Source organism: Littorina saxatilis, linkage group LG8 (genome assembly GCF_037325665.1).
Source record: "Littorina saxatilis isolate snail1 linkage group LG8, US_GU_Lsax_2.0, whole genome shotgun sequence".
Lineage (NCBI taxonomy): Eukaryota > Metazoa > Mollusca > Gastropoda > Littorinimorpha > Littorinidae > Littorina > Littorina saxatilis.
In genome coordinates this window covers 55157289-55184701 of record NC_090252.1, presented here as the reverse complement: position 1 = coordinate 55184701, position 27413 = coordinate 55157289, and the positions used below count along the sequence as shown (strand labels likewise).

At 40.2% G+C, this 27413-nt stretch overlaps 1 protein-coding gene across 1 annotated transcript in view; it reads left to right on the top strand.

Annotated features, from left to right (window-relative positions):
* Positions 1-27413, top strand: part of LOC138974742 (hexokinase-like) — a 63074-nt gene that overhangs the window by 9888 nt on the left and 25773 nt on the right. The window contains exons 4-10 of the mRNA XM_070347468.1: positions 1448-1650; positions 1844-1994; positions 7978-8111; positions 12760-12981; positions 13288-13467; positions 14021-14133; positions 17997-18158. Of these exons, the coding sequence (XP_070203569.1) occupies positions 1448-1650; positions 1844-1994; positions 7978-8111; positions 12760-12981; positions 13288-13467; positions 14021-14133; positions 17997-18158 (1165 nt within the window). The remainder of the gene's footprint in view (positions 1-1447; positions 1651-1843; positions 1995-7977; positions 8112-12759; positions 12982-13287; positions 13468-14020; positions 14134-17996; positions 18159-27413) is intronic.

Here is a 27413-nt window from a genome sequence, read left to right as displayed (position 1 = left end):
ATTTTTGTTATAAAACGATCCAAATTTACGTTCATCGTATTCTCCATCATTTTCTGATTCCAAAAACATATAAATATGTTATATTCGGATTAAAAACAAGCTCTGAAAATTAAAAATATAAAAATTATTATCAAAATTAAATTTTCGTGATCAATTTAAAAACACTTTCATCTTATTCCTTGTCGGTTCCTGATTCCAAAAACATATAGATATGATATGTTTGGATTAAAAACACGCTCAGAAAGTTAAAACGAAGAGAGGTACAGAAAAGCGTGCTATCCTTCTCAGCACAACTACTACCCCGCTCTTCTTGTCAATTTCACAAAAATAAACAGATAATGACGTCATTTTAAGTGGCACAAACGTGTACATGAATGCCTTCCCTTTCGAATGATTTACAGTTATAGAATTTCTGTCAAGCGGTTTAAGTTTTATGTCCGTTTTATGAACCCAACCCTCAAAACAAGAATAGTAACGCCAAAGAAGGAAAACATACACACAAACCAACGTTTTTCTCACCGGTGGTTTGGAATATTGCCCCAAAACTTTAGATTTAGTGTTGTGGTGTTAAAATCTATCAGAAAAATGTGTTTGCTAACGTGACGCCAAAAAGTAACCAAAACGGTCCTTAGCCGACTGACTATTAACGCCACGATTTCTACGTCGCTTTCAGGCACATACCACAGCAGTGAGAAGTATCAGATATACGTTAGGACGGTCTTTTTTTCATTACAGTGACAGGCTGCAATGACATCGCCTGCTTTGCATTGTTTAGTTCTGGTTGTGAAGAATCTTGAACACGTTTCCAGAACATGTTACGTCATAACTACACGTACTGTGCACGTACAGATACCCGTCTTGGGGACATCTTGATCTCTGTTATGTTTGTGTAAGTGTGCTGAACAACAAATGTGACCCTCCACCACGAAATGAGTCGCATGTCACCTCGCGCGGTTCTACGCTAGGCTTAATATAAGTCCGGGGAGTGCCTGGTAACAGTGTGAGGGTCACCTTAGTCACAGGCTTATAACTCAAACAGTTTTCTCTCTTTTCTGAAACGGTTTTCACCACTGGATAGAGCATAACAAACTTTTTAGGAAAATGTAAAATTATGAAAATCATGCAAAGGTGACATGTGACTCATTTCGTGGTGGAGAGTCACAAATGATTATGCTGTACGCTTCAGAGAAATATGTGTTTTTGTAACCAAATCCATTTTCGGTAACAACAAATAATACAAAACAAAGTTTGGACGAAGGGGGTAGGTTACACATAGACACCACTACAATGTGTTTTGACAAACCAATAAGAACACATGAACATACTGAAGAATGAGTCAAATCAATACAGAAAGACAAGACAAACATACAGACATACAGGCTGACAGGCAGACGGACATAAACCAGCTTTATGTGTTATATATCTCTCTTCTTTCTTTATGCTAAAGGTGACATGAGAAAACTGACCTGTGGTGATTTTGCCCACCTGTCCGCCGAGGACCAGACGCAGACAAGTCAGACATTTGTTCTGAAACCTGAAGAGAGCGGAGTTACATTTGTGTCTGCCACCCTTAATGTCAAGAATGTGGAGAGCCTCCAGGCCCACTGCTTCTTCTCTGGCTCTACCACTGGTCAGCAAGTCGCTGAACAGGTATGTCGTTTTGGTTGGCCTATGTAGTGGAATGCTTCTTGCTTGATAACTCAAGAGACCATATACAAGAAAGTAATGGTGATGTAGTGATGAAACTAGTTATTTGTGTAACGTCTTCCCTTAAGAACTTGTGTGCAAGTGTTAATTCTGACATTGTACAAAATACTAATGTTCTGAGGTGAATATGGTGCAGGTGACTAAGTTAAAGGAAGATGGAGTCACATTGAGTGTGAAGCCAAAGGACATCAAGCCAGTGGACAAGGTCGTCGTCGAGGCTAAGGGACCTCCCAACAGCCGATATAATCCCAGTGTCACCGTGAAGGAAGTGACAGGAATGGCTATACGTGAGTCCTCAGTGCGAAATGTCTTTGAATGTCAATCATGCTTGTCCTAAATAACTGGTATGAATCATTGTATTATTGCTTGTAAGGCTATATTCAGTCGGCCTCTTCAAAGTCTCGCTTCCGTGGCCAAAGCCACAGCCCAACAAGTAGCCCCTAAATCAACCCACTTTTTCACTAAGCGATTCAACAATTGCCAGCTGGTTTTGATAACGGGATTGTTGTTATATTTTTTACAACGGGGTGTAACAAAGCTATACAAAAAAAAAGAGGATATCACGTTGCCCAACGTGAATACAACGTAAAATTGTTTGCTGGGAAGCCTGGTCAAGACTATGGACTACCGATCCATCGCACCTTCAGCAAATGACACTTAACGTGGTTACGTTCAATGGAACATGTTCCATAAGAACAGTGATCAATGAACTAAATCAAGGTGAACCAAATATCGCGACACATGTGTGCATTGATGTGGAACCGATGTTCTTGAGTCTTGAAGAAAATGTTCCATTTTTATGTAGTATTTTAATGGACAATAAAGTGCTGTAATTGTTAAAAAAAAAAGTTAAAAAAAAGAGGGTAGCACTATGGTAATCACTTCACATGTGTCCTCGCCCAAACCAATCCGCCATGTTTTGACGGACAAACATTCCTTACACATGTAATGCTCACTAAACTAAATAGTTTACTGACTCACCCGGACGCTCCGTGGACAACAAATGTTACGTTGAGGTTATCCAAGTGTTTTCAAGCTACGCATTTGAAACTCGTCATATTTTGAGGTCACATGCAGCGGGGTCATCTTCGATATATCAAGAACGCTGAGGTTATCTAGGATAATTATGAAGCTAGATCTTTGAAACTGTGCACACTTCGATGGTTTGATGATCTATCTACCTGACCCAAATTTGATTGACCCTCGTCACATGTTGGGAACTCAGCACAGCGGGGTCATGTTTATAACAACTTGACGTTGAGGTTTTCATGGACATTATTTTTGGGAGCAAAAGCCTCCACATTTCATAACATTGCAGATATTGATTATCAGCTACATGACCAACATTGAACTTGTTTTCGCTGAATTTCGGATTAACAGGAAATGTCTGCTGGAACATATATTCACCACTGAGCTATCAAAATAATAAGTCTTGCGCTCATCAAGTTATCAATGTCTCACGCTTTCCTTCTTTGCCGCGACGTGTGCAGTATTGTATGTTACACGTTTCCGAGTATGACACGAACGGAATCAAACTCATAATCGTCCCTCCATAAGCCCAGAAATGCACATATGGCATTCATTTCTGCTGCTGTTATCGTTTTTCTCTTTACAAATTCTTCAACTTTGAGAATTATAAAAAAACGAAAACATCATCCCAGACGACAGTACTGTTTCCATACGCGAATTTAGCTTACTTTGGACAGTGGCTCGCTCGCGAGGTGTGTTGGTCTGAACCTAGGAGGACAGAGTTGTGTACAAAGAAGACAAAGATCCCGAAAAGAACAAACATTCCGCACATGCACACACAGAAAGACGTCATAAAGAATGCGATGTTTCAAAAGATACAGACTGTGACGATGTCTGTGACAGGGGTATGACAAAGGCGAGACGTATACGCTTTTGATTTTCTTGTTTGAAATTGTTTGCACCTGTTCTACGTAGTTAGTTAGTTAGTTAGTTAGTTAGTTGTTGCTTGTTGGTTCCAGCGGACCATACAGGCCAAATCAGGACCCCGTTCTACTTAGCAATTCAAACGAATAAGCATAAGAACAAACAAAGGTGACCTCATCAACTTTACAACTGTTCAAGTTGTGTGGAACCCTAACTTTTGGAAGAGTAAACAAGAAGCCAGAGCTTAATTATTCAGTCACAAGTTTCAATCACAGATTAATCATACATATTACTCAAACATGAAAAACGTAGTAGGCTCAACGAAGTTCCTGTACACTTAGCAAAGGATTTGTAAATGAGCAATATGCTTAAATACAACCAAATGTTAACGTTTGGCTCAAAGCGAAAGACACGACAACAGAAACCAGATTAAGAGAATTACAATGGAAGATATTGCACAATATATACCCAACCAATATTCTTCTTTTAAAAAAGGGAGTCGTAAATAATGATAAATGTTCATATTGTATAGAGCAAGTTGATTATATTGAACACTTTTTTTTTCACTGCAGTAAAATTCACCATTTGTGGGTGCATATGTTGAGAACTTGTTTTACGCTAAATATAACATAGCAATTGCTTTACATGTAACAGATGTGCTGATTGGTGTGCAAAATAAGGATGGCTTAAACAGGATAATGTATTGTCACAAAGATGTGAGTAGCATAATTTGTGATGTGAACAACGTCGTGATTTTAACCTCCCTAAATGTTTTAGAGCGAGTCGTAGAGACTGGAGTTTGTTATTCACGGGTTTTGTGCGTTCCACGCAAAACTGGCTTTAGCTTGAGATGAGCTGTGTTTTGAGACATGTAGCTGGACTGGGGTTAATAACGTCACAGCGTTTGAGATGTTCAACCGGGAAGGTTGTCGACGCGTGTCGGACTTGTTCTGGGAACAAGTACTCTTTCAAGAGACGGTTCTCTTAAGGTAAATGGTTTACTATGTTGTATATTATTGACGTTGGAATACATAGCTGGAGTGTAAAGGTTAGTGTATACAAAGTGCACCAAATCTTAGTGTGAAGCTTTGAGAGAATTCTTGATGTAATTGTATCACGGTTTTTCATGGGGAATTTCTTGAACATAAATGTTACGCATTTATGTTATGTTTAAGACGGTCATGCTTTGTATGGGAGTGTTATTCATAGATTAACTATTAGTTTGGATATTGAATGTGGACGGAATGTGAACGTAGAATGAACGAGAATGTATGAGTTGGTACATGAACGTTTGAAAGAAGAGATGGTTTTAGAGAATGTTGTATTAAGACTTGGTTAAATTCTTTAGGAGTTTCCATGAGGGTTTTCCATGGCGTGTACGAGGGAGGGACCTTACACGGAGAAGCGCGGGACGATGGTGGCGAGCAAGGGACCACATCGGCGCAGATGACTAGACGAGGGGAGTCTTCATCGATACCGGTCGTAGCTGACGACGGTTGTTTTCGCTAATGGCGGAAGGGTTTCTCGGGGAGAAACGTGAAAGGTGTGTGTTGGCATCTACAGTGAAAGGTGTGTGTTGGCACCTACAGTGAGAGTTTTTGGGAATTCATTATTCTGCGAGGATTCAGCAACAGAGGGAAGTGAAACTGGCGACATGCAGTGAGCCGTGATTCGAACTCGTGAGTGTCGGTCAGTACCTTCTTGTGTGCGTTAATCTATATTTGAGAAAGTATCTTTATAATATGTATTTACATGCATTGAGTGAAAGCTAAAAGATTGTGTGAACTGTGTGTCGAAAAGTTGATTCGTATTGATGTATTTGAAGTGAAGAAGTATGTTGTTTTTGGTTGAGGAAATAATGAGCCTGTATCCTCCCAAATTCTGTTGTTGAAGTGTTTGGTGTGAAAAGGGTAGAGACAGTGCAGTAGGGCAGAACACGTACATATGAAAGTAATTTCATTTATTTCACATGCAAACCACTTTATGACATGTATAAGCATCTCAATCATTTAATTTTGATTGGAAAAATGTACATTAGTACATTTAGATATGGTACACCCCTTTTCAATATTATTTATTTTTCAGAGGGATTTAACCCTCAGGAGCCTGTTTTGTTTATGTTGCATATTGAAGAGAAGTTTCAGAATGTTTGTGTGATAGACAAATAAAAATGCTGTTATATGCTAGACTCAAGTTGTGTGTTTGGAGAGAAAAAAAAAGGGCGGAAGATGATGACACAACTGCCTGGAGGCGGAAATTGGATTGACAAGCAAACGGAGATTAAACAATTTAATGAATGATAACATTAATAATATTGATACTTATAATTGTCAGTAAGTACTGGTGTCACATGACTGATGTGAACCAGTTGATTGGCTGGTGGTGATGTGCTTAAAACTGTTAGCGCACTCTTGGAGTGCGCTAACTTTTCCACAGAGCGTATTTTTTCCCCTTTGCCTAAGCGAGACTGTATATACTCTCATCCTCAAAATTAATTAATGGCATGTAGCTTATATTTTCCACATTACCAAATGACCATAAATTTCCTGCGGCTCAAAGCAGAACTGTTTTTTTTCTGACAGATTGCATGTGCCTGTGCCACAATGATGCCCACTGATCTAAAAATAGAAGTTGCTGTGTCTCTTCTCAGTTTCGACTTGCGAAGATTCTTCTCATATGCTGTGTTAGTGGCATGTAGCTTATTATCCACATTACCAAATGATGAGTTAGTATACAATTCCCAGCGGCTAACAGAAAACACAAGGGGTTTTTTTCCGATAACGTACCAGCTAGACCAGCATTTGGAAGTCGACTAACTCGATCGACTCTGTCATACGTAGCAGACTACACTGAAATACGACTGCATCAGTTCAGTAAAGGAATGGTTTCCGAATTATTATTTCAAGGCAAGAACGATCGGAATCGAAAACGTGTAGGGTTCAGAACCTTCTTACCATGTATAAGACTTATTACCAGCCTGCCTCATGCGTGCAGACTCAGTGCAACGTAACGAGCACTTTTTGTTTTTTGAAATGAGACTGCAGTGGTCCGATTGCCCGAGCCTAGCAGACGACATAAACCTCGCTCAGCAAATTAACATGTTGGGCAAATGTGAACGAAAAAAACGATGGGGATATAATACGTGTTGGGTTCAGTGTATTCTTACTGTTCATTTAGGACCAGACTCCCCGATGAGTGAAGATACAACACGAGAAACATACCACATTTATTTTGAAAATGTGCTAACCGTCGACCAGTCCTTGGAGTCAATTCAAGGGGCGTCACTCTGCACAGTCAATCCGTCGAAGCTCGACTGATGGTTTCGAATCGCAAATAACTAAGAGCACAGTCCTTTCTCCGAGTTCAAATGAGGTCTCTATGAAAGATCATCACTTTTTAGCTTAACGCTACACTGGAATTTACCAACATAAATTAAAACAAGAGTTTGCGTGTGACGAAAGCACGACACACTTGAGACAGCCCACACAAAAGTAGATCTTACACGACCTGACCACACAGTTATGCCTATCCAAATGCGCGTTTTGGTACTGCCAATATCGTTATTGAAACAATCCCAGTGCACTAAGGCATTTATAGAGCAAATCTCGAAAATAATGATTGAACTCAGCGCTATGCGCTTCGTTCAATAATGAATTTTCTCAATTTGCTCTCTAAATCCCTTAGTGTCTCAATAACTTAAATAATTATAATAAAAATGTTAATGATAATAGTTATAATAATAAGAGTATAAAAACAATTGTTTAAAGAGAATTAGAATAATAATTATGTAAAAATTATAAATGTGATTTAATAAAAGAACGCAAAGGCATTTAATAATGATAGTTATTTGAAAATAAAATAAATTATAAATAATTAAAAGAGAGTAAAAGAGTATCAAATTAAGTTGTTTGATTTCTATTTCAAATAAATATTTTTTTGTTTTTTGGTGTTTAAGTTAAAGTTGGTGTCTTTTTATGTTTAGTTTTCCATTTTATTAATGTGAATACCTATTTATTTGTTAAGTATTGATTGATATATTTTTCGATTTATTTATTGATAGCTTTATTTTATCTTGCACGATTTAAATATATTTTGAAAAAGTGTTGATGTTATAATAAGAATGTAAAATAAGATATTTTTGTAAAGAACGTAATTTAAGGCACCTCCGTTTGTAAGCCCTAATATCTCAGAAGAAAAGCTGATTCCCATTTAAAAAACAAAAAACAAAACAAACATTAATCGCATCACGTTCGGTGCAAATCATTACATATTTGTCTTGTATTTGCAGAATATATATATAACAAATATGGTTGGCCGAAACGGAGCAAAAAGCAAGAGAAGTAACTAGAAATTACTGGTAATCCCTTTATATTTCAGCAACTGGTGCTTTCTTAGTGGTTGACTTGAGCAGCATGAAACTCTGCATTCACCTGGTGAGACTTGAGAATCCCGGGAGTATATCCTCACCCTATTGTCTGGAAATAAGGCATACAGTTCGCAAAGGCAAAGAGGTAAATTTACACATAAGAGTCATTGTACTTTTTGTATGTGGGTCCGTCCGTCCGTTCGTCTATCTGTCTGTCTGTCTGTCTGTATCTCTCTCTCTCTCTCTCTCTATCTCTCTCTCTCTCTCTCTCTCTCTCTCTCTCTCTCTCTCTCTCTCTCTCTCTCTCTCTCTCTCTCTTTCCTCGACGTTGTGTCGTTATCGTTGCGATTTTCTGCATGTACCCATGTTCACCATTATTTCCGTCTCTTCAGCCACAACCAAACTCTTTTAGGGGCGTGCGGCCTCTGTCTGTCTGTGTCTCTCTTTCTTTTCGAAATGTCTTATTTTTACATTTAGTCAAGTTTTGACTAAATGTTTTAAATTAGAGGGGGAATCGAGACGAGGGTCGTGGTGTATGCGTGTGTGTGCGTGTGTGTGTGTGTGTGTGTGTCTGTGCGTGTGTGTGTGTGTGTGTGTGTGTGTGTGTGTGTGTGCGTGTGTGTGTGTGTGTGTGTGTGTAGAGCGATTCAGAGTAAACTACTGGACCGATCTTTATGAAATTTGAAATGAGAGTTCCTGGGTATGATATCCCCGGACAATTATTTTTCATTTTTTAGATAAATGTCTTTGATGACGTCATATCCGGCTTTTTGTAAAAGTTGAGGCGGCACTGTCACACCCTCATTTTCCCATCAAATTGATTGAAATGTTGGCCAAGCAATCTTCGACAAAGGCCGGACTTCGGTATTGCATTTCAGCTTGGTTGCTTAAAAAATAATTAATGACTTTGGTCATTAAAAATCTGAAAATTGTAAAAAAAAAAAAAATAAAAAAAAAATTGTAAAACGATCCAAATTTACGTTCATCTTATTTTTCATAATTTTCTGATTCCAAAAACATATAAATATGTTATATTTGGATTAAGAACAAGCTCTGAAAATTGAAAAAAATTAAAAATTGTAATCAAAATTAAATTGTCGAAATCAATTTGAAAACACTTTCACCTTATTCCTTGTCGGTTCCTGATTCCAAAAACATATAGATATGATATGTTTGGATTAAAAACACGCTCAGAAAGTTAAAACGAAGAGAGGTACAGTACAGCGTGCTATAAAGCACAGGGCAACCGCTACCGCGCCAAACAGGCTCGTCACTTTCACTGCCTTTTGCACTTGCGGCGGACTACGTTCAATTTCATTCTGTGAGTTCCACAGCTTGACTAAATGTAGTAATTTCGCCTTACGCGCCGTGTTTTCTCTTATCATGGGTTGTACTTGTCGTACTTTCGAATGCTTTCGTAGGTTTCTGTAGTTCCGTCTGACGTTTGATCAGGAGCTGGCTTTAACTACTTTCTTTCTTTCTTGCTTTTGTGTTTCTTTTTTTTTTAAATTTGCTCAAGTTTTGACTAAATGTTTTAACATAGACGGGGAATCGAGACGAGGGTGTAGCGTATGTGTGTGTGTGTGTGTGTGTAGAGCGATTCAGAACAAAACCCTTCTGGACTGATCTTCATGAAACGGTATGATATCCCCAGAAGTCTTTTTCGTTTTTTCAATAACTATCTTTGATGACGTCATATCCATCTTTTAGTGAAAGTTAGGGCCGCACTGTCACACCCTTATTTTGTAACCAAATTGATTGATATTTTGGTCAAGCAATCTTCGAGGACGTCCGGACTATGGGATTGCATTTTAGCTTGGAAGCTTAAACATTGGTTGATTAGTTTGCTTATAAAAGTTGTCATTAAAACCGAATTTGCAGAAACAGATTAAAAAAATTGATTGCATTGTATTCTTTTGTGTGTGTGTGTGTGTGTGTATGTGTGTGTGTGTGTGTGTGTGTGTGTGTGTGTGTGTGTGTGTGTGTGTGTATGTGTGTGTAAAGTGATTCCGAGACAAACTATTTACTAGACTGATCTTCATGAAACTTCACATGTGAGTTTCTTGGTATGAAATCCCAAGAAGTTTTTTTTCCGTTTTTGAATATATGCCTTTGATGACATCATATCCGGTTTTTAGTGAATGTTGAGGTAGCACTGTCGCATCCTCATTTTTCAACCACGTTGGTCGAAATTTTGGTCAAGCAATCTTAGACAAAGCACAGACTATGGGATTGCATTTAACCTCCGAAGCTTAGAAATTAGTTGATAAGTTTGCTCATTAAAATTGTCATTAAAATCGAATGTTCAGAAGCCGATTACACATTGATGGCATAGTATTCCTCATCTTCTCCTGAATTCATAAATATATACACCGAGCAACAAAAGAAACGCGAATTTTCTGCAGAAAAACGTTGAATCACAATTTTAAAATGTCATTTCTCATAAACGTAACATCGAAACGAATCAAAATCACGGTGGTATGTTCCTCGCACACTGTTCTTGGCTATGGCATAGTCTTTTGTTGCCATGGGCAAAGGGAGCCTCTGCAGATGGTCAATTCGGTGTGTGATCCCCATAGACGTTGATGACGGCCTGGCAGCGGCGCCTCATGGAGCGAATAAGTCGGTTGATGGCGTCTCTCGGGATGTTGCACCAGGCATTGATAAGGGCCTGACGCAGTTCTTGGTCCTGGGGTAGGATCTGGTCAATATAACGCTGTGCTGTGATGCCGTTTCTCCGACCAGGACCAAGATTGTTGAAAAACACAGGTCCCAGGGATTGTGTTCCATGACGCAGTCACCAGCATAGCGTTCACCTCTTCTTCGTCACACTCTGACACGCCCATCAACATGACTAATACAAAAACGGCTCTCATCGGTTAACATAATGTTTCGTCATTGTCTCCAGTTCCAGTTGATGTGATCCTGGGCCCACTGCTGGCGCGCCATGCGATGTCTCTGAGTGAGGACTGGTCCTCTAGCGGGACGGCAATTTTGGAGGTCTCGCTCAGCAAGTCTTCGGCGTACTGTCTGGCCACTGACGGGTCTCTGGTGGTTACCGACGGTGTTCCTAGCTGTTTCATTGGCTGTATGGAATCGGTTTCTCAAATGATGACGCATGATCTGGCGATCGCGTCTCTGTGTGGTAACGCTAGGTCTTCCACTTCGTCGTGTATCAGCAGTGCTTCCAGTGTTGACAAAACGTTGCTGATAGCGATATACTGTTGACAGATGCACATTGAAAGCGACTGCTACCGCTTCTGGGTCATCACCAGCCGATAATCGACCCACTGTCCTCTCGCGTTGTTCTGGTGTCAATCTTGGCATCTTGACTCTGTCAAAAGTTAGACTGGCAGTAAGCGTGCCATGGTCTCTTTTTTATTACAAGTGCATCAGTGAACACATCTCACACATGAGGTTTCCCCTACTCCGCTTGCACGTGCTGTAAGCGCGCATCATGTGTTTCACGTGGAAACTGCTTGTCCCGTGCGTTGAGACAGCAGCAATGAGAAAATATTCACACAACAGCTTTCTTACACATGACTGCATAGTGCATCTATATCCCGAAAATTGTCACTCTCAGATTAACTGTGCTTTTAAATATCAAAATATCGAAACATAATTTGCGTTTCTTTTGTTGCTCGGTATAGATATGTCGTGTTTACTCTAAAAATGAGCTCAAAATGAAAGGAAATAGGTTCAGTAAGTACATGGACGAGCGTGACGGGTTAGCCGAGACTATCTAAATACAGTCTCGGCTACGACTGTTTTGTCGTTTTGATCTTTTAGTTTGATACCGTCTGACTAAATGTTTGTATATCGCTTCACGCGACTTGTTTATCACTTACATTTACCTTTTTTCTCTATGTTATTCAATTTATTGTTTTGTATGTTTGCTGTTGTATTGTTTCTATTTATTTCTGTGTTTTTGTCTGTGTTATTTGTTTGGGGGGGGGGGGGGGGGGTATTTATCAAGTTTGTAATATATTGATTTGTGTCAGTAGCAAGCTTTCATAGGGGTAGGCTGTCGTTTGCTGTCTGCATATGACAGAGCCTACTTCCTAAAAATTACTATCGCGTTTAAATCATCATACATTTCACTCATGTCCCATCAAGGATGCCCTTGACATGTTAGAGTATATGGGACATCCATCATTGTTTTTGGTTAATTGGTATCATGCGCGCGTACTTTACATTATGAAATCAAAAGTTATGCTTCTATACCGGGAAGGATGTTATGGGCTGTAACTACATCCTTTTATTTTAAAATTGCTTGATTAGAAGTTGTCAATAAACACAAGTCTGTTCCAAAAAAACATGTTTTTGCAAAAAAGGGCAATAGTTGTCGTCTGGAACGACCAAAGGGAGATAAGTCACAAATCTAATCTGTTTTTTTAGATAGTGTAATCAACAAGCTTTACATTGACTATTGAGTATAAAATATGCCGTGACTTGCTTATTTTATAAAAAATATTACTCTTGTTTGAAATCAGAGGCAAGATTCTCAATAATTATTAGACAAACTGTATATGGGGTGTATCGCGCGTCACACATCACCCGGATTGTGTAGTTCAAAGTGTGATTGAAGGTTAATACACCGATGCCAATGACCTGACTGTTGAATGTGCAACGAAGAAGGTTTCCACTGGGTCGTTTTCCCGTTTCAAAAAGTCAGTGCTATATCGATTGACGGGCTTGGTAAGCCGAGACTGATGGGACTGATCTTGTATGTTGCATTGACAAACTGGATGCATGTTTTAACACTATTTTAATGAACTTGTTTTCTTTTTCAGCTTTTCGACTATATCGCCAAGCAGGTCAGTGATTTTGCTAAAACACATATGCTGGAACAAAAAAAGTTCCGCCTGGCATTCGTGTTCTCCTTCCCTTGCACATATGATTCGGATTTCAGCAACGCTCGCCTCACCCAATGGACCGGAGAAATAGACTGTGACCATGTTGTTGGCGACACTCTTAAGGAGTTATTCCAGGAGGCCTTGCAACGAAATAAAGTGGTAACTATGGTGATCGTCGCACACATACCAATAAACACTCACACACCTCTATCTCTCGCACCAACGTACGCACGTACGCACGCAAACACACACACACACACACACACACACACACACTCCACACACACACACACACACACACACACACATACATACACAAACATACACACACACACACACACTCACACATTCACAAACACACATACAGACACACACACACACACACGCACGCACTCCCTAACACACACCCACACACATATTTAAGTGTAATTTATTTTGGGTATTTTCCCGTATTGCCTCATACAGCCTGACACCATCAAGGTTGTAACCGTAGTCAACGACGCTGTTTGTATGCTCGTGGATGCTACATACGGAGACCCAAATTGCAACATCGCTGTCCGCCTGATGGACGGATTCAGGGCTTGTTATCGTCCAGTACAGGTCAACCAGGCTACAGAACATTCTGAGAAGAACATTATGCAGACGGTAACGCTCGAGGCTTTGTCTTACATGTTGGGACTGTTGTATGTCCACATTTCTTATTTTGATTAGCTAGATAAAAAGTCGGGTCTGGACAATAACAAACGGTTAACGAAGAACTCTCTCTCTCTCTCTCTCTCTCTCTCTCTCTCTCTCTCTCTCTCTCTCTCTCTCTCTCCTTCTTCTCTCTCTCTCTCTCTCTCTCTCTCTCTCTCTCTGGTTATATGAAGGTATCCAAGAGCCCAGCAAACGTGTATTTCATCCTGATGGAGTAAAATCAGTCCAAACGGCATTCAACACACAGTTTCAAGGAGCGGCCATTGATACCGTTTTAGACAGAATTGACACTACCAGTATGGGTTGATCAACGCAAGCACGATCAGACAAATGAACTCAGAGAGATATTTCACGTACATGGAATGACTGGCTAAATCTAAAGAAAGTTATTCAGTAAAAAAATGTTAGTTTCTTTTCGTAATTCTACACTCCAATGCATATTAATTGTGTGAACGTCTAAGTTTAATATATGCTGCCATAATATTTCATTATGCTACTTCAGGAACTCATCACAATAAATATTGGAGCCCTAGGAGGAGGCAACAGCCTGAAACATATTGAAACTCAGTTTGACGGAAGCCTGGACGAAGACTCTCTTCACTCTGGCCAGCAGACGTGAGAACATTTTTTTGTAGCATTTATACCGTTGGACAGAAATTGATTTGTATCATTAAAAAGTGATCACAATTGTTGTTAACAGTAAAGTTTATACTAACAAACACAATACATTTCTGAAGAATGTTTGTTCAACTTTGATCCATCGTTTTGAGGGATAAGGATAAACAAAATCTAGCAACCTTTGCAAAATGCTGAATACAAAGCTAGACATAAAAATATGAAATTAAACTAAATTGCCTTTGCAATCTCTTGCAGCCGATTACAAATGACCGTGACAAAGGTTGTGAAATCTGTTTCGAACGCTTTTGCAAACACACAGATAATGACACATTCAATTCCTGGAGGGAAATATTTTCCATCCTGAGTGACATGTGACTTCAAAGATAATTAAGATTTAGGAATATTCTAATTGTGGGTTTTCAGAAAGGAGACATGTATGTGACTCAGAGACAGGGAGTTATAGTATGTATTCCCCAAGGAAGTAACACATACAACTCTTAACAAATTGGAGACCAATTACTTCGTTCAATACAGTTTATAAGATTGCATCAACGTGTATCACGGAATGGCTCAAAAGTATCCTACCAAATCTGATTCATGATGATCAACAAGATGTTTTGAAAGGTAGATATATTGGTGAAAAAGGTCGGATTATGATATGATTATCATATGATTAATTATTATATGGTATATTGTTGCACTCAAAGAAATAAAATATGCCTGAACTACTTTTGATGGTCTATTTTGAACAGGCTTTTGACAGTGTTGCTTATTGTTGCTTGTCGTTTATTGAAAAATCTCTGAGCAAATTTATTGTTGGAAGTTATATTAAACGATTGATTTCAACTTTTTATTGTAAAAGTAAGTTTTATGATTTTGTGATTTAGTTAATGATCGGTATTTAGCATGGTTTACTAATGTACAGGGTGACCCCCAAAAAAGAGTACCCAAACAAAACGTCATAAATTGAACAACAAAAAAGCAGGTACACAGAAAATTTTAGCGTTCTAGCTTATCTTTCAGGAAAGTTATGCTCATTCTACAGAACATGCTCAAATGGCCTCCCCCGGATTTAAATCCCCCAGATTTCTATCTTTGGGGGTTCCTGAAAGACAACGTCTACAGGAACAACCCACAGACAATCGCAGAACTCAAGCGAGCCATCACAACAACCATTCGCGGAATCTCGCAACAGGAGTGTGTGCGGGTGATTGATAACTTTGCGCGGCGAGTTCAAGTTTGCCTGAATCGGCGCGGAGGCCATTTGGAGCATGTTCTGTAGAATGAGCATAACTTTCCTGAAAGACAAGCTAGAACGCTAAAATTTTCTGTGCAAATTATGCAGAGGCTACTTGTGTGTGTAAATAAATTTTATGAAGATTGCTTTATTTTTGTTCAATTTATGACGTTTTGTTTGGGTACTCTTTTTTTTGGGTCACCCTGTAAATCAAAACACCCAGCAAAGGGATCTGCTGTCACCTTATTTAATTTTGATTTGTGCCAAAATATTGTCCCTGATTGAACGTCCAAATAAAAAGATTTGTGATATAAATATTGTTTGCGATCATATTTTATTGTCGCAATTGGCTGATGATACCAATCTATTTCTGGATGGTACAAAGCAATCATTTTGCGAAAGTATAAAGGGGTTGCGATAGGTTGCGTACTTGTCATGTCTGAGAATCAATAACGATAACACAATTGTAGTTTGGTTCTGACATTTAAATAAGAGTTTTGCCTTATTTGAATTTTACCTGGAACCCGGATAGTCTTAAAGTACTTGGCTTTATTTTGTTCAGTAAATGTATTTGATGTGTTTGTTCAATTATATAGAAATAGGTTAAAGGAAAATCTAAAACTTTTAAATCAATGGACCGTTTGGAAAGAAAACAGTCCCAAAAACCTAGGCAATTTCCAAATTGGCACATTTATTTACGAAATTACCAGATCCAGATGAACAGTTTATAAAAGGGTTAAATATGTGTTTTTTTTTAATAATTTCTTTGGCACAACGCGTCGCAGACATGTTTTACAGCGTGTTCGAAATGCAGTAGCAGCAGGGGAATAATTGAATTATGAAAAAAAGGCAAATCATCCCTATGGTAGGGGGAGGAGGGGGGAAGGTGGGATGTTGACATACGCTTGGAACAAAAGTAAGTGCACATTTCAAGTACAGAGAGAATAGGCTATTATTGAAAAAAAGTTCATGTATGTGATAGACGAAGGTTTTCTGCAGTTGCCACCTTACAATTGCCAATATATACACAAAACAGTTAACGAGTTCTAGCACATTTTGTGGGAGCATTTACCTTTGGTCCAGTTTCTCTTGCCTCAGATTGTCAGCGGCGCGGGCGATATGCACTATATTGAGCCTACACCTCCCCCCCCCCCCCCCCCCCCCGGCGTGTTTACTGGATTAATACCAAGCATGTTCACTTATAACAACCATTAATATGAGGAGGAGAATTTGCAAATGTATAGATGCAGAAAATGGATAACCCTTTTTGAGTCACTTGAGAAAAAGTGACTCTATGTAATCGGTCAGTGTTAGTCTGTCCGGCCGGCCGGCTGTCCGGCCGGCCGGCCGGCCGGCCGTCCGTAGACACCACCTTAACGTTGGACTTTTCTCGGAAACTATCAAAGCGATCCGGCTCATATTTTGTTTAGTCGTGACCTCCAATGACCTCTACACTTTAACGATGGTTTCGTTGACCTTTGACCTTTTTCAAGGTCACAGGTCAGCGTCAAAGGAAAAATTAGACATTTTATATCTTTGACAAAGTTCATCGGATGTGATTGAAACTTTGTAGGATTATTCTTTACATCAAAGTATTTACATCTGTAGCCTTTTACGAACGTTTTCAGAAAAACAAGGGAGATAACTAGCCTTTTCTGTTCGGCAACACACAACTTAACGTTGGGCTTTTCTCGGAAACTATAAAAGTGACCGGGCTCAAATTTTATGTGAACGTGACTCCCAGTGACCTCTACACTTTGACGTCTGCTTTGGTGACCTTTGACCTTTTTCAAGGTCACAGGTATGTCTTGAAGGAAAAAAATTGAAATATCATATCTCTGAAACTATTCATCGGATTTGATTCAAATTTTATAGGATTATTCTTTACATCAAATTATTTACATCTGTATTGTGTTGTGAATAGCAATTTCTTCCTGTCCATCTGATGCCTCATATAATATTCAGAACTGCGAAAGTGACTCGATCGAGCGTTTGCTCTTCTTGTTGGATCAATGTATTTAAACATTATAAGAAAGTACATGGAAAATGTGACCCTACAACTTTTAATGTTTACATTTTAATGTTAATATTTATGGAACGCCAAAACTGACTTTGGGTAAAATTTACCGGTAGATTACAATATCTACACTGCGCTGGATTGGCTCTCTTAACAATATCGGTAGAATTGGGCCAATGGTATCATGAGATACCGATAGAGTTTTACCGAGCATGTCGTTTTTTAGATTTGAAAATTGAAACTGCGATATCGATATATGACGCCTGGTTTATCATACAAACTGAACACAACTTCTTTATTATGTTTGGTCATAACATGACCTTAATTGATACTATATGGATCAGCATTCCAATCTTAACCTTCAACTTCAACTTCGGTACAATGTCAACCCTCGACATACATTCAGTATTCATATTTTTCATTTCCAATCCAAATACTCGTCGAGCATCACATACATTTTGCTTTCTACACGAGGGATGTAACGCTGTAGTTGTCGGACGTATGATTTATATGATGATTTCAAATTCTAGTGTGGCTTTCGGCAAACTGTCCAATACATGTTTTACGTCTGTGAAATAAACTAAACAGCTTGTTTGTATGTTTTAGTCTGGGGAAGATGGTCAGCATGATGTACGTCGGAGAATTAGTCAGGCTGGTGCTGGTTCACCTGACAGAGGAAAGTCTACTGTTCAGGACGTCTCCTGACTACATACATAAGCTCAACAAGAAAAACTGCCTTGGTACAGACGAAGTATTTCTGATAGAAAGGTCAGTGGTAGTATTCCTTTTCGTCAGTATGTTAGCCAGTCGCGTACATCTCATTGTCTATCTGCGTGCTTGTAGCTTTCGCTGTGCCATTCTGTGTGTGTGTGTATCTACCTGCTTTGAAGGATTGCAAAATTGTCTATTTTCCCCAGTATTTAGCAGTGAAGACTTCTTTAATTCAGTCTTTAAGGTTAAAAAAAAGATGTGTTAAGCATCGTTGTTCCGTGTGTGTGTGTGCGTGTGTGTGTGTGTGTGTGTGCGTGTGTGTGTGCGTGCGTGCGTGCGTGCGTGTATGCGTGCGTGTGTATCTCTCATTAAAGAGATTAACTGAGCAAAATATTAACAGCTATTGTGTTTTCAGCGTAGCAATAGGGCCCGATATTTAGACGAGACAAGTATAATGCCCACGAGTCGAAGACGAGTCGCATTATACTTGTTCGAGTCTAAATATCGGACCCTATTGCTACGATGAAAACACAATAGCGTTTATATAGCTATTCTGACATTAATTTCTGTGTTAAAATCATGTTTTTGTCAGCAACAAGTACCAAAATGGTCCATGTCGCTGATTGCAGACGACGGTTCCCTTTCCGCATGAAGCCACGGAAATAACCGAACATTGAAAAACCCACGGATATGTATTACGGAGAAAACTCGAGATAACCGGATGTTTAGCATTACGTCAATATGCTAGGAATCATATGACGTCATGACGTATCATGCTTGCCTACGTATAAGTAGAGGCATGCCGAGTCTCAGTGATTATCAAAAATAATACCAGCTATTGTGTTTTCAGCGTAGCAATATGGCCCGATATTTAGACGAGACAAGTATAATGCCGACGAGTCGAAGACGAGTGGAGGGTGGAGGGTTCGATGATCCCTAACTCTCGTAGTTCCTTCACCTCCTGGATACTATCTTCCCGTGCTGCGAATGGCAGTGGGTACTGTTTCGTCCGTGTAGATACGTCTGTCGTCACCCGGATTGAATGGACTTACTGTGCCTCTTGATGCTCCTGGTGATGCTCTTAAACATTGCTTGAACTCACGGAACGCTGCTTCAACCTCCTGGACTTGATCAGGGTCCAACTCTTCATCGATGTGGGCCTCCTTCCAGCTGGAAGTTGCCTTATCCTGTGGCAGTTCCACAGTCTCAAGGTTGCATGTTGTTCCGTCCTCTTCTAGCAATACTGCTACCGCTGTTGGCTTGGTGCCCTGGGGACACACGTTGTTTCCTACGATCTGGTCGTAGGGTATCGCCTTCGGTACTAGCATCTGGTTTGTCATCGTTGTCTGGCACTTCTTCTTCTTCTCTGTTGTCATTCTTGCGGTGCTGTTGCCTCTTTCTACGTAGAGCTTGAGCATGTTGGCATGGTATACCTTCTGCGTGGTCAACATGTCAATTCTGTAGTCATTGTTGAAAACTTCCACAACTCTGTAAGGGCCTTTCCACTCCATATGGAGCTTGTTTGCTGTAGTCGGTAGAAGTAGCAGAACTTGGTCTCCGACTGCGAACTTACTCCTTGTGGATCTCTTGTCGTGGTGATGCTTCTGAATCGCTCTGGCATTGTCCACTGCGTCGTGTGCCACCTTACAGGCGTCGTAGATCATGGTCTTCAAGTCAATGACGTATTGGTAGGTCGTCTTGGCCTCCTGGGCACTCTCTCTGCCAGTCCAGGCGTTGGCGAGTAAGTCGATGGGTCCTTTCGGCTGCCTTCCGAAGAGCAGTTGGAATGGGGAAAATCCTGTACTCGCGTTGGGCAGTTCTCTGACGGCGAAGAGTAGTGCCGGCAGATACCTGTGCCACAGCCTTGGTTGAGTCGAGGTGACCTTCTTCAGCATGGGCTTCAGGGTGCCGTGCAGACGCTCAACGATACCATTGGACTGCGCATGGTAAGTGTGAAGGAAATCACGAATAACATTGACAGGCAAAGTTGATAGTGATAGCCTCCACGCTTTGAGAGCGCCAACCAGAGATAACAGAGTGACGTAGTAAATTGTGTGGCGCACGTAATGTGAATTCAGCTCACTCACCGAGAGAGTTGACTTTGTAAATCGCAACGAAGTTATCGTTGCACTTAACCACTGGCCAGCTACAGGGACGGGTTGTCACGGGAATCGACCGGGAGAAAGGAAGCTCGAGTAGAGCACTTAACAGTGCGTCGTATAACCGGTCAGACAGGAAGGTAGCGCCCAGATGACGGCACCAAGGATCTGAGAAGTCGCCGTAATTATCTTACCTATTGGCTCGCCTAGCGGAGATTCGACGGGATTTATAGACGCTAGAGCACGGTTATTTTGTGTCCGTATAGTTGGACCCTAGAGGTCACTGGGCGATAGTTACTGCGTAGACCGAGGTCGCCAGTAAAAGGATTTAGTTAAAAAACAAAGGAATACTGTACTCACCAATACAAGAACGAGACAAGACGGTACGAATTTTCGCTTATGGAAGCTTCATCAGGAAAAACAAGAACACAAAAGACAACAAAAAGCAGACGCAACACGGAACGAACAAGGTTTGAAAGAAAATGGAGGGGAAACACGCAAAAAATAAGCGAAAATTCGTACCGTCTTGTCCCGTTCTTGTATTGGTGAGTACAGTATTCCTTTGTTTTTTAACTTTGTTCATCTTACCACAGTCACTTCGTTGTTTAGATTTTGTTTTTAAAGGATTTAGTAGTAAATACATTTCCTAGTGTACGGCTATAGAAGCTGTGTGATTCTGTGTAGGACCAGAATTAAAATATGTCTACAAGAACTTGATTACTTAAGAGATACAGAATATTAAATTTTAGTAGACAGAGCAGACGGTGATTTTTGACGACACAAGAGCCGTGAGTCGTTACACTTAAGGTGAGGTTCTAGTATAAAATATCACCAAAATCGCTTCAGTTGTGTTCCTATTTAGAATATTTTTGTTCCAGTCGGTTGAGAACATTTTGAGTTATCAACGAAACGGCGAAGCAAGGTGCCGAAAACATCATTCTGAGAAAAAAAGGCTTCAAAGTTTAGATACGACGTCAAACTGGTCCCTAATTGTCGAATTTCCACAAAATTGGCACAGTGATCCGTTGTCCTAACTGAACTTCAATACAAACTCTTCAAGAAGAAAAAGTTATTTTCTTACGGGATTTAACGTTTTTTTAACTGCCAAAAATTTACTTTTTATTCTTGTTGAAATTCACATTTCATAAAGATCGGTGAAAAATTAGAAAATAACGGTTTATAACTGACAAAAGCTTGGTTTTCTTCTGAAAAGTACGTATTGAAACTCAGTTATGGACAACGGACCTACTCACAAAATTTCATAAAGATTGGTGAAAAAACGGGATTTAACGGTTTTTTAACTGCCAAAAATCAACTTTTTATTCTTGTTGAAATTCAGTTAGGGACAACCAACCTAACCACAACATTTCATAAAGATCGGCGAAAAATTAGAAAATAACGGTTTATAACGGGTTTTTAACTGCCAATAATTAACTTTTTCTTCTTGAAAAGTTTGTATTGGAGATCAGTTAGGGACAATGGATCACTGTGCCAATTTTGGTGTAAATCCGACGATTAGGGACCAAGAAACAGGGAGCAGAGTGTTTTTTGGCGGTTAAACTGTCATTTTAACAGTTTAATGATTTGGTGAAATTTCTTCCACCACAATACTATAACCATGTTGATGACGGCTTCGATTGTAAGACAAATCAGCGAATCTATCGTGTGGAAGACATTTTTGTACACAACACCGATCCCAACAGGAGGTGTCACGTTTCAATAGATCACAGAAGGTGATTATGAACGGTTAGTTACTACTAACTAACTAACCACAGCACGATCCACTCTCGCAGTCATACAAATAGATAGAATTAACAAAAGTATAAGTTTCAGACGCCTGTTTATACACTAACTCGCCACCTCCCTCGAGACTTCACTCCAAAACGTTCAAAACGTAAAAAAGGGGTCACTGACAAAAATGCCAGTTAAAGTTTAGAAAATGATAATAACACGCTGATCCCGTGTATAGATAGGAAAGTTACTGATCTGCCAAAAGCGCTGGTTAATGCAGGTGTCACACACCCCACGTTGTCACCACTCAAATGAAATCACAAATACACAAGGTGACTTGGTGGTTAAAGGCGCAATGACATGGTGCATTTAGCTTTTCGTTACGGAGTGGGCGACCCGTAAATAGTCCTTCCCCACTACTGCTTCGTTGATTGTAGTGCCAGTCGGCGTTGAACGAAGCAGGGAATCGTGGGGAAATCACTGAGGCGCCTCACTCAGCTGCTGAAAACAACGGGTGGTCGTGTAGGTGACGTCACTGCCTGCCGGAAGACCCCTGCAGACAGTGACGGCCTCACCGTTTATCCCAGCAGCAGCAACAGCATACAGCTCCGCGACATCAGGTTACAGCATACAGCTCCGCGACACCAGGTTACAGCATACAGCTCCGCGACACCAGGTTATGTAGGTAGTAGATACCAGATAAAGATGTTCCGGTTACCGCATACAGCGCAGATAGGTAGGTACCGATGAGTAGGAAAAAGGCTGCAACAGAAAGCATCGGTGCACTAAACATTCCACGCAACCCTTCACCCTCCACCTTCAAACATGTCACCTTTACATATTTCATCGAGCACGTGCTGCACAAACAAACTTTTAAAACAACAAATCAGCTATTTTCCTTCCTTCTCTCCATATCTGCAAAAACCATATACTGATTATTATTTTAGCGTCACAAAGAGCAAATTATGCGCTAACTTGGAAAGAACAACAGAGAGTATTTCATTCCACAAACATAGACTCGTCAACACCGTTAAATAACGATTTATTACCTCAACAGCCTAATGTAAGTAGCTCTCCTTTAAGCGAATCCGCTTCCTTCGTATGGCTTTCGCCCGTCGACGAATTTCCTGCCACACTCCCTCTTGTGCTGAATCACTTCATGCGTGGGAATTTTTCCCCCGCTCAGCCAAGAAACAACCTGACAACCTCGTCGTCAGCAACATGTAAACAGCGAAAAGTGGTCCCTTCTTGACGTTCCTAACAGCCCTACTGCACAAGCAGAACGGCACGTTGACATAAAATGTGACCCGTTCTCACAAAAGGGGGCCTAAGTTGGAATTTGGATATTTGGAGTTATGCATATCACTGGAAACTGCATTTAATAAGCTTTAATTTGATACCAAAAAGAAGTTTGTGTGAAAAAAATTGCGGAAGTTAAGTAAGTTACAACCGGACCATGTTGAAGGACGCCATTTTGAGAAAATCGCGATGAAAAATTTCAAACCCCTTGACACAGTTTTTCCTTAGCAACCACACTTATATTTATGTCTATGTGTTTGAAACTTCTCATAAACATCATAAACAGTCATATGCATCAGTAGACGGTTGGGTTTTTTTAGTACAGAAAATTTGACAAATCTGAACAAAATGGCTTTTTTTTTTTAACACACCATCATAAATTTACTGTATTTACAACCAAATCACACCAAAACATCACTGAAAGCACAACCTCTACACACACCATGCAAACACACTTCTAAAAAAGAAAAAAAAAAGAAGAGAAAAAAAGACATTGTTATGAAAAAAATTCATGCAAAAAACCCCCAAAAAACACACAAAAAATCTGAACCAACCATTTTGATTCATGAAAATCACATGGCTCAGTCTCAAAACCAATGAGGGGAAAATTGCTATTTACAACTAAAAGAAAGTACTTGAAATGAAATTGTTAACCCATTATACACAAATAAAAAAGACATACACATACAGAAAAAGGGGAAAATAGGAGTTTATGCTCATTTAGAACTCAGAAAATCAAGACACAAGAGGAGTCAGTGTTGGCATTTTATTGTCTAATCAAACTCTTTACAAAGCCCACAGAATGCATCATTTTAAGTGCACATTGACAAAATCACTTAATACATTGCAATTATTATTATAAATTCTTGTTGTTATGCAGGTGTTCATTTAAATTTAAATCATTTTAAAGATCAATAAACTTAAAGATGAAATAAAAATCTAAGACCACATGGTTAGAAACAAGACAGAAAGGAATAAAAGCAAAGTCACACACACACCAACAAAACTCAACAAACAAACAAAGAAACAGACAGACAAACAAATAAAATCATAAATAAAAAAAAATAATCACTTCTATTTCATGCCAAAAATAATTTCAAAAAAATGTTAGCACACAAAAAAGGAACAATCTTACCTTGATTCAGAAGACAAGAAATTGTAGAACTGCAGCTGTACCTACCACACTTTGTCACAAACAATCACTCACGGGGCAGGGCAAACCAAGTCCCTCACATCCTCTCGAACAAACTCCCTGATGCTGTTGTAGAGGTACCGGCGTCGCTCCTCAGGCAATCCTGGCACAGGCATCTCACGCGGCATAGGCCCGATCCTCTGAAAGCGATCGAAGTCCACAAGAACCCTGCTCTGCTCCTCCTCCGCAAGACTGGCCTTGTATAACACAGTTGACTGTTGGTTGAGTCAGGCCTTCCCACTTGTAGTATTTGCTGATCCGGTCCAGGCGCTTTCTGTTCATGTTGCTGTGAACAAAAGACATTGATAATTTAGTGCGTGCTTAAGTTCAGTATTTGTTAATGTGTAACCTCACACAAAATACCTGGCTATGACCTTCCAGAGTTTACTGTACACTAACATCTCCTACTACTTCACTGGTAGCCCCCCCACACACACACACTGACATCCTAAACAATGATTTAAAAAAAGGACAACTAAATGACTTCAGTGCAATTTTTACTCCAAAAGATGTGTGAATAATAACAGGTTTCCTTCCCAACAAGACTTGTCAACTGTGTGTCTGAGCATGAAAGTGAAACTTATTTCAATCATACTTACAACAAAAAACAGAATGCCTTTCTGCAGATACTGCGCCCTCTGAACTGGAACGAGGAACGGGATTTCTCACGCGCCTTCTGCTCCTTCCTCTTGGATGTCAGTGTCGTCTCTCCATTCTGCATGTGGGCGTGGAAGACGCCAGTGACAGCGAAGTCAACTGCAGCTGTAACAAAGAGAACAAAAACACTGTAGCAACATGTAATATGTGACCCTCCACCACGGAATGAGTCGCATGTCATCTTTGCATGATTTTCATATTTTCACATTTTCCTAAAGAGTTTTTAATGCTCTATCCAGTAGTCCAAACCGTTTTAGAAAAGAGCAAAGACTGTTTGAGTTATAAGCCTGTGACTGAGGTGACCCTCACACTGTTACTAGACACTCCCCGGACTTACCGCGCGAGGTGACATGCGACTCATTTCGTGGTGGAGGGTCACATATTGTTTTTACCCTGAGTCAATTACAAACAGTGAAAACACAAACTTTCTGTGTGTATGCCTTTGTTCTTCTCTTTTCACTTCAAATGTTATCAGTGACTGACAAGTGACATTTAAAAACTACTGCTAAAAAGTACATCTTGCATTGAAACTTTAAGTAATTTGGGGCTATGAACAAATGAAAAATAAAGCCACAAGTGAAAAAGATGATAGTGTTTACCTTTGGGCTGGTCTTGCACTGCGAGCTGCGCTTCCACAACCTCCTCAGGAGAAAACTGCCTGATGCACCCTGTTCTGCCATCGTCGTGCACTTCATGTGACTTGATCTGCTTGCAGCGGCACGAGAACTCTCTTGCAGCTATCAGTATGTCAGGTGGCTGTTCATTTTCAATCATGACGTCTGACAAAAAGTCAACACCTTCCACTCGAACTACAGGCTCCTATCTCTCTTCGTCATCGTCATCGGTGGCGTTTCCAGTCAGCTTGTCACTGTCGATGTCTTCGTCGGATTCGGAATCAGAATCATCCCATCCAGAATCAGCTTCTTTGTCAGCGCAGAAGTAATCCGTAATCAGTTCTTCCAATGCTCCTTTCTCGCTGTCCACTAATCCTGAAGGTCGGTTCAAATTCAACAGATAATTCAATGGCTTTGTAACTTTCTCTTCCTCCATCTTGCAATTTTCGCAGAGAATGATCGCGTGGGGGAAGTTGCAAGAGTTAGCCCCCTTGATCTCGCTACAGCCAATCGGAACGCTCAAAGCGATGCCGGTTGTTGTGCATTCGTTTCTCGTTGCTGATTGGTTGATAGTAAAAACCTGTTTACGTTTTTGCATCAATGGTAGTAGTTTTTGATTGGTTAATCGAACAAAGACATTAAAAGCGCGGGAATCTTGCCATTCAGCTCTATCCGGCAGTATATGACATGATGGGGTACTGCAAGGGATATGTATCGAAAGTTGCGATGAGAAAGTCGATTTTTTCCTTCCCTAATTATAGTGTTGTGAGCGAATTTGTGTCTTTGAAGACATAATTAACACATTTAAATAATAAAACTCAACAAAATATTTCGGAGTATGAAAGATTAGGGTATAAAGAGGTCAGAAATGCAAAAAAATGAAAATCGCCCAAGTAGGCCCTCACTGCCTTTCCCAGCCCATAGCTCGGAACGGCTCGCTGCGACTTAGGCCCCCGTTTGTGAGAACGGGTCACAAATGAGGTATTATCCCGTGTTGAATACCATCAAACTCTTAGGAAAAAGACACCGACCCTTCTCTCTCTTGCTGCTTATGTTCCAGTGTGTCGTTTCAAGTCTCCCTCAAACACCTTGAAAACATCACGTGACTCCAGCGACCAATCGCTATCGTCACACGTACAGCTCAGTTCCCAGTTGATTTTGTCCAGACAGCAAAATCATCCACGTGGAACCCCTGTACACAATGTCGTCCCTTGCATGCCAGCCAGGCGTGCAGAAAACGAAATCCCCGTGCCAAGCTCGGTCAACAGAAACCAGTCTGTCGCCAAAAGCACAAGCGCTTTTCATCGCAATTTGAGAAAGGCACCCCACAAAGTGTTCCTTTCTCAATCCATGTCACTATACCGTAACAGGAGGCATTGATGCGTTTGCAATGTTCTGAAGAAATAAACTGCATGTGGTTACTTTCATCCGTTTAATGCTTGTCGAAACGAACCAATAAGGCTTTAGAATGAAAGATTCCACGCATTGCTTGGCAATCTGATCACAGATGAGGTCGTAGTTTGTAGGTTGAATCTATGAAACGGCACGACCAGAGATAGATCGGCATCTCTGGTACGACCTTCCAGATTATCAACAGCGGGTTCATGGTTGCGTGGTTCCCAATCATTTCATAAAATATTTCCTTTTTATATTTAGTCAAGTTTTGACTAAATATTTTAACATCGAGGGGGAATCGAAACGAGGGTCGTGGTGTATGTGT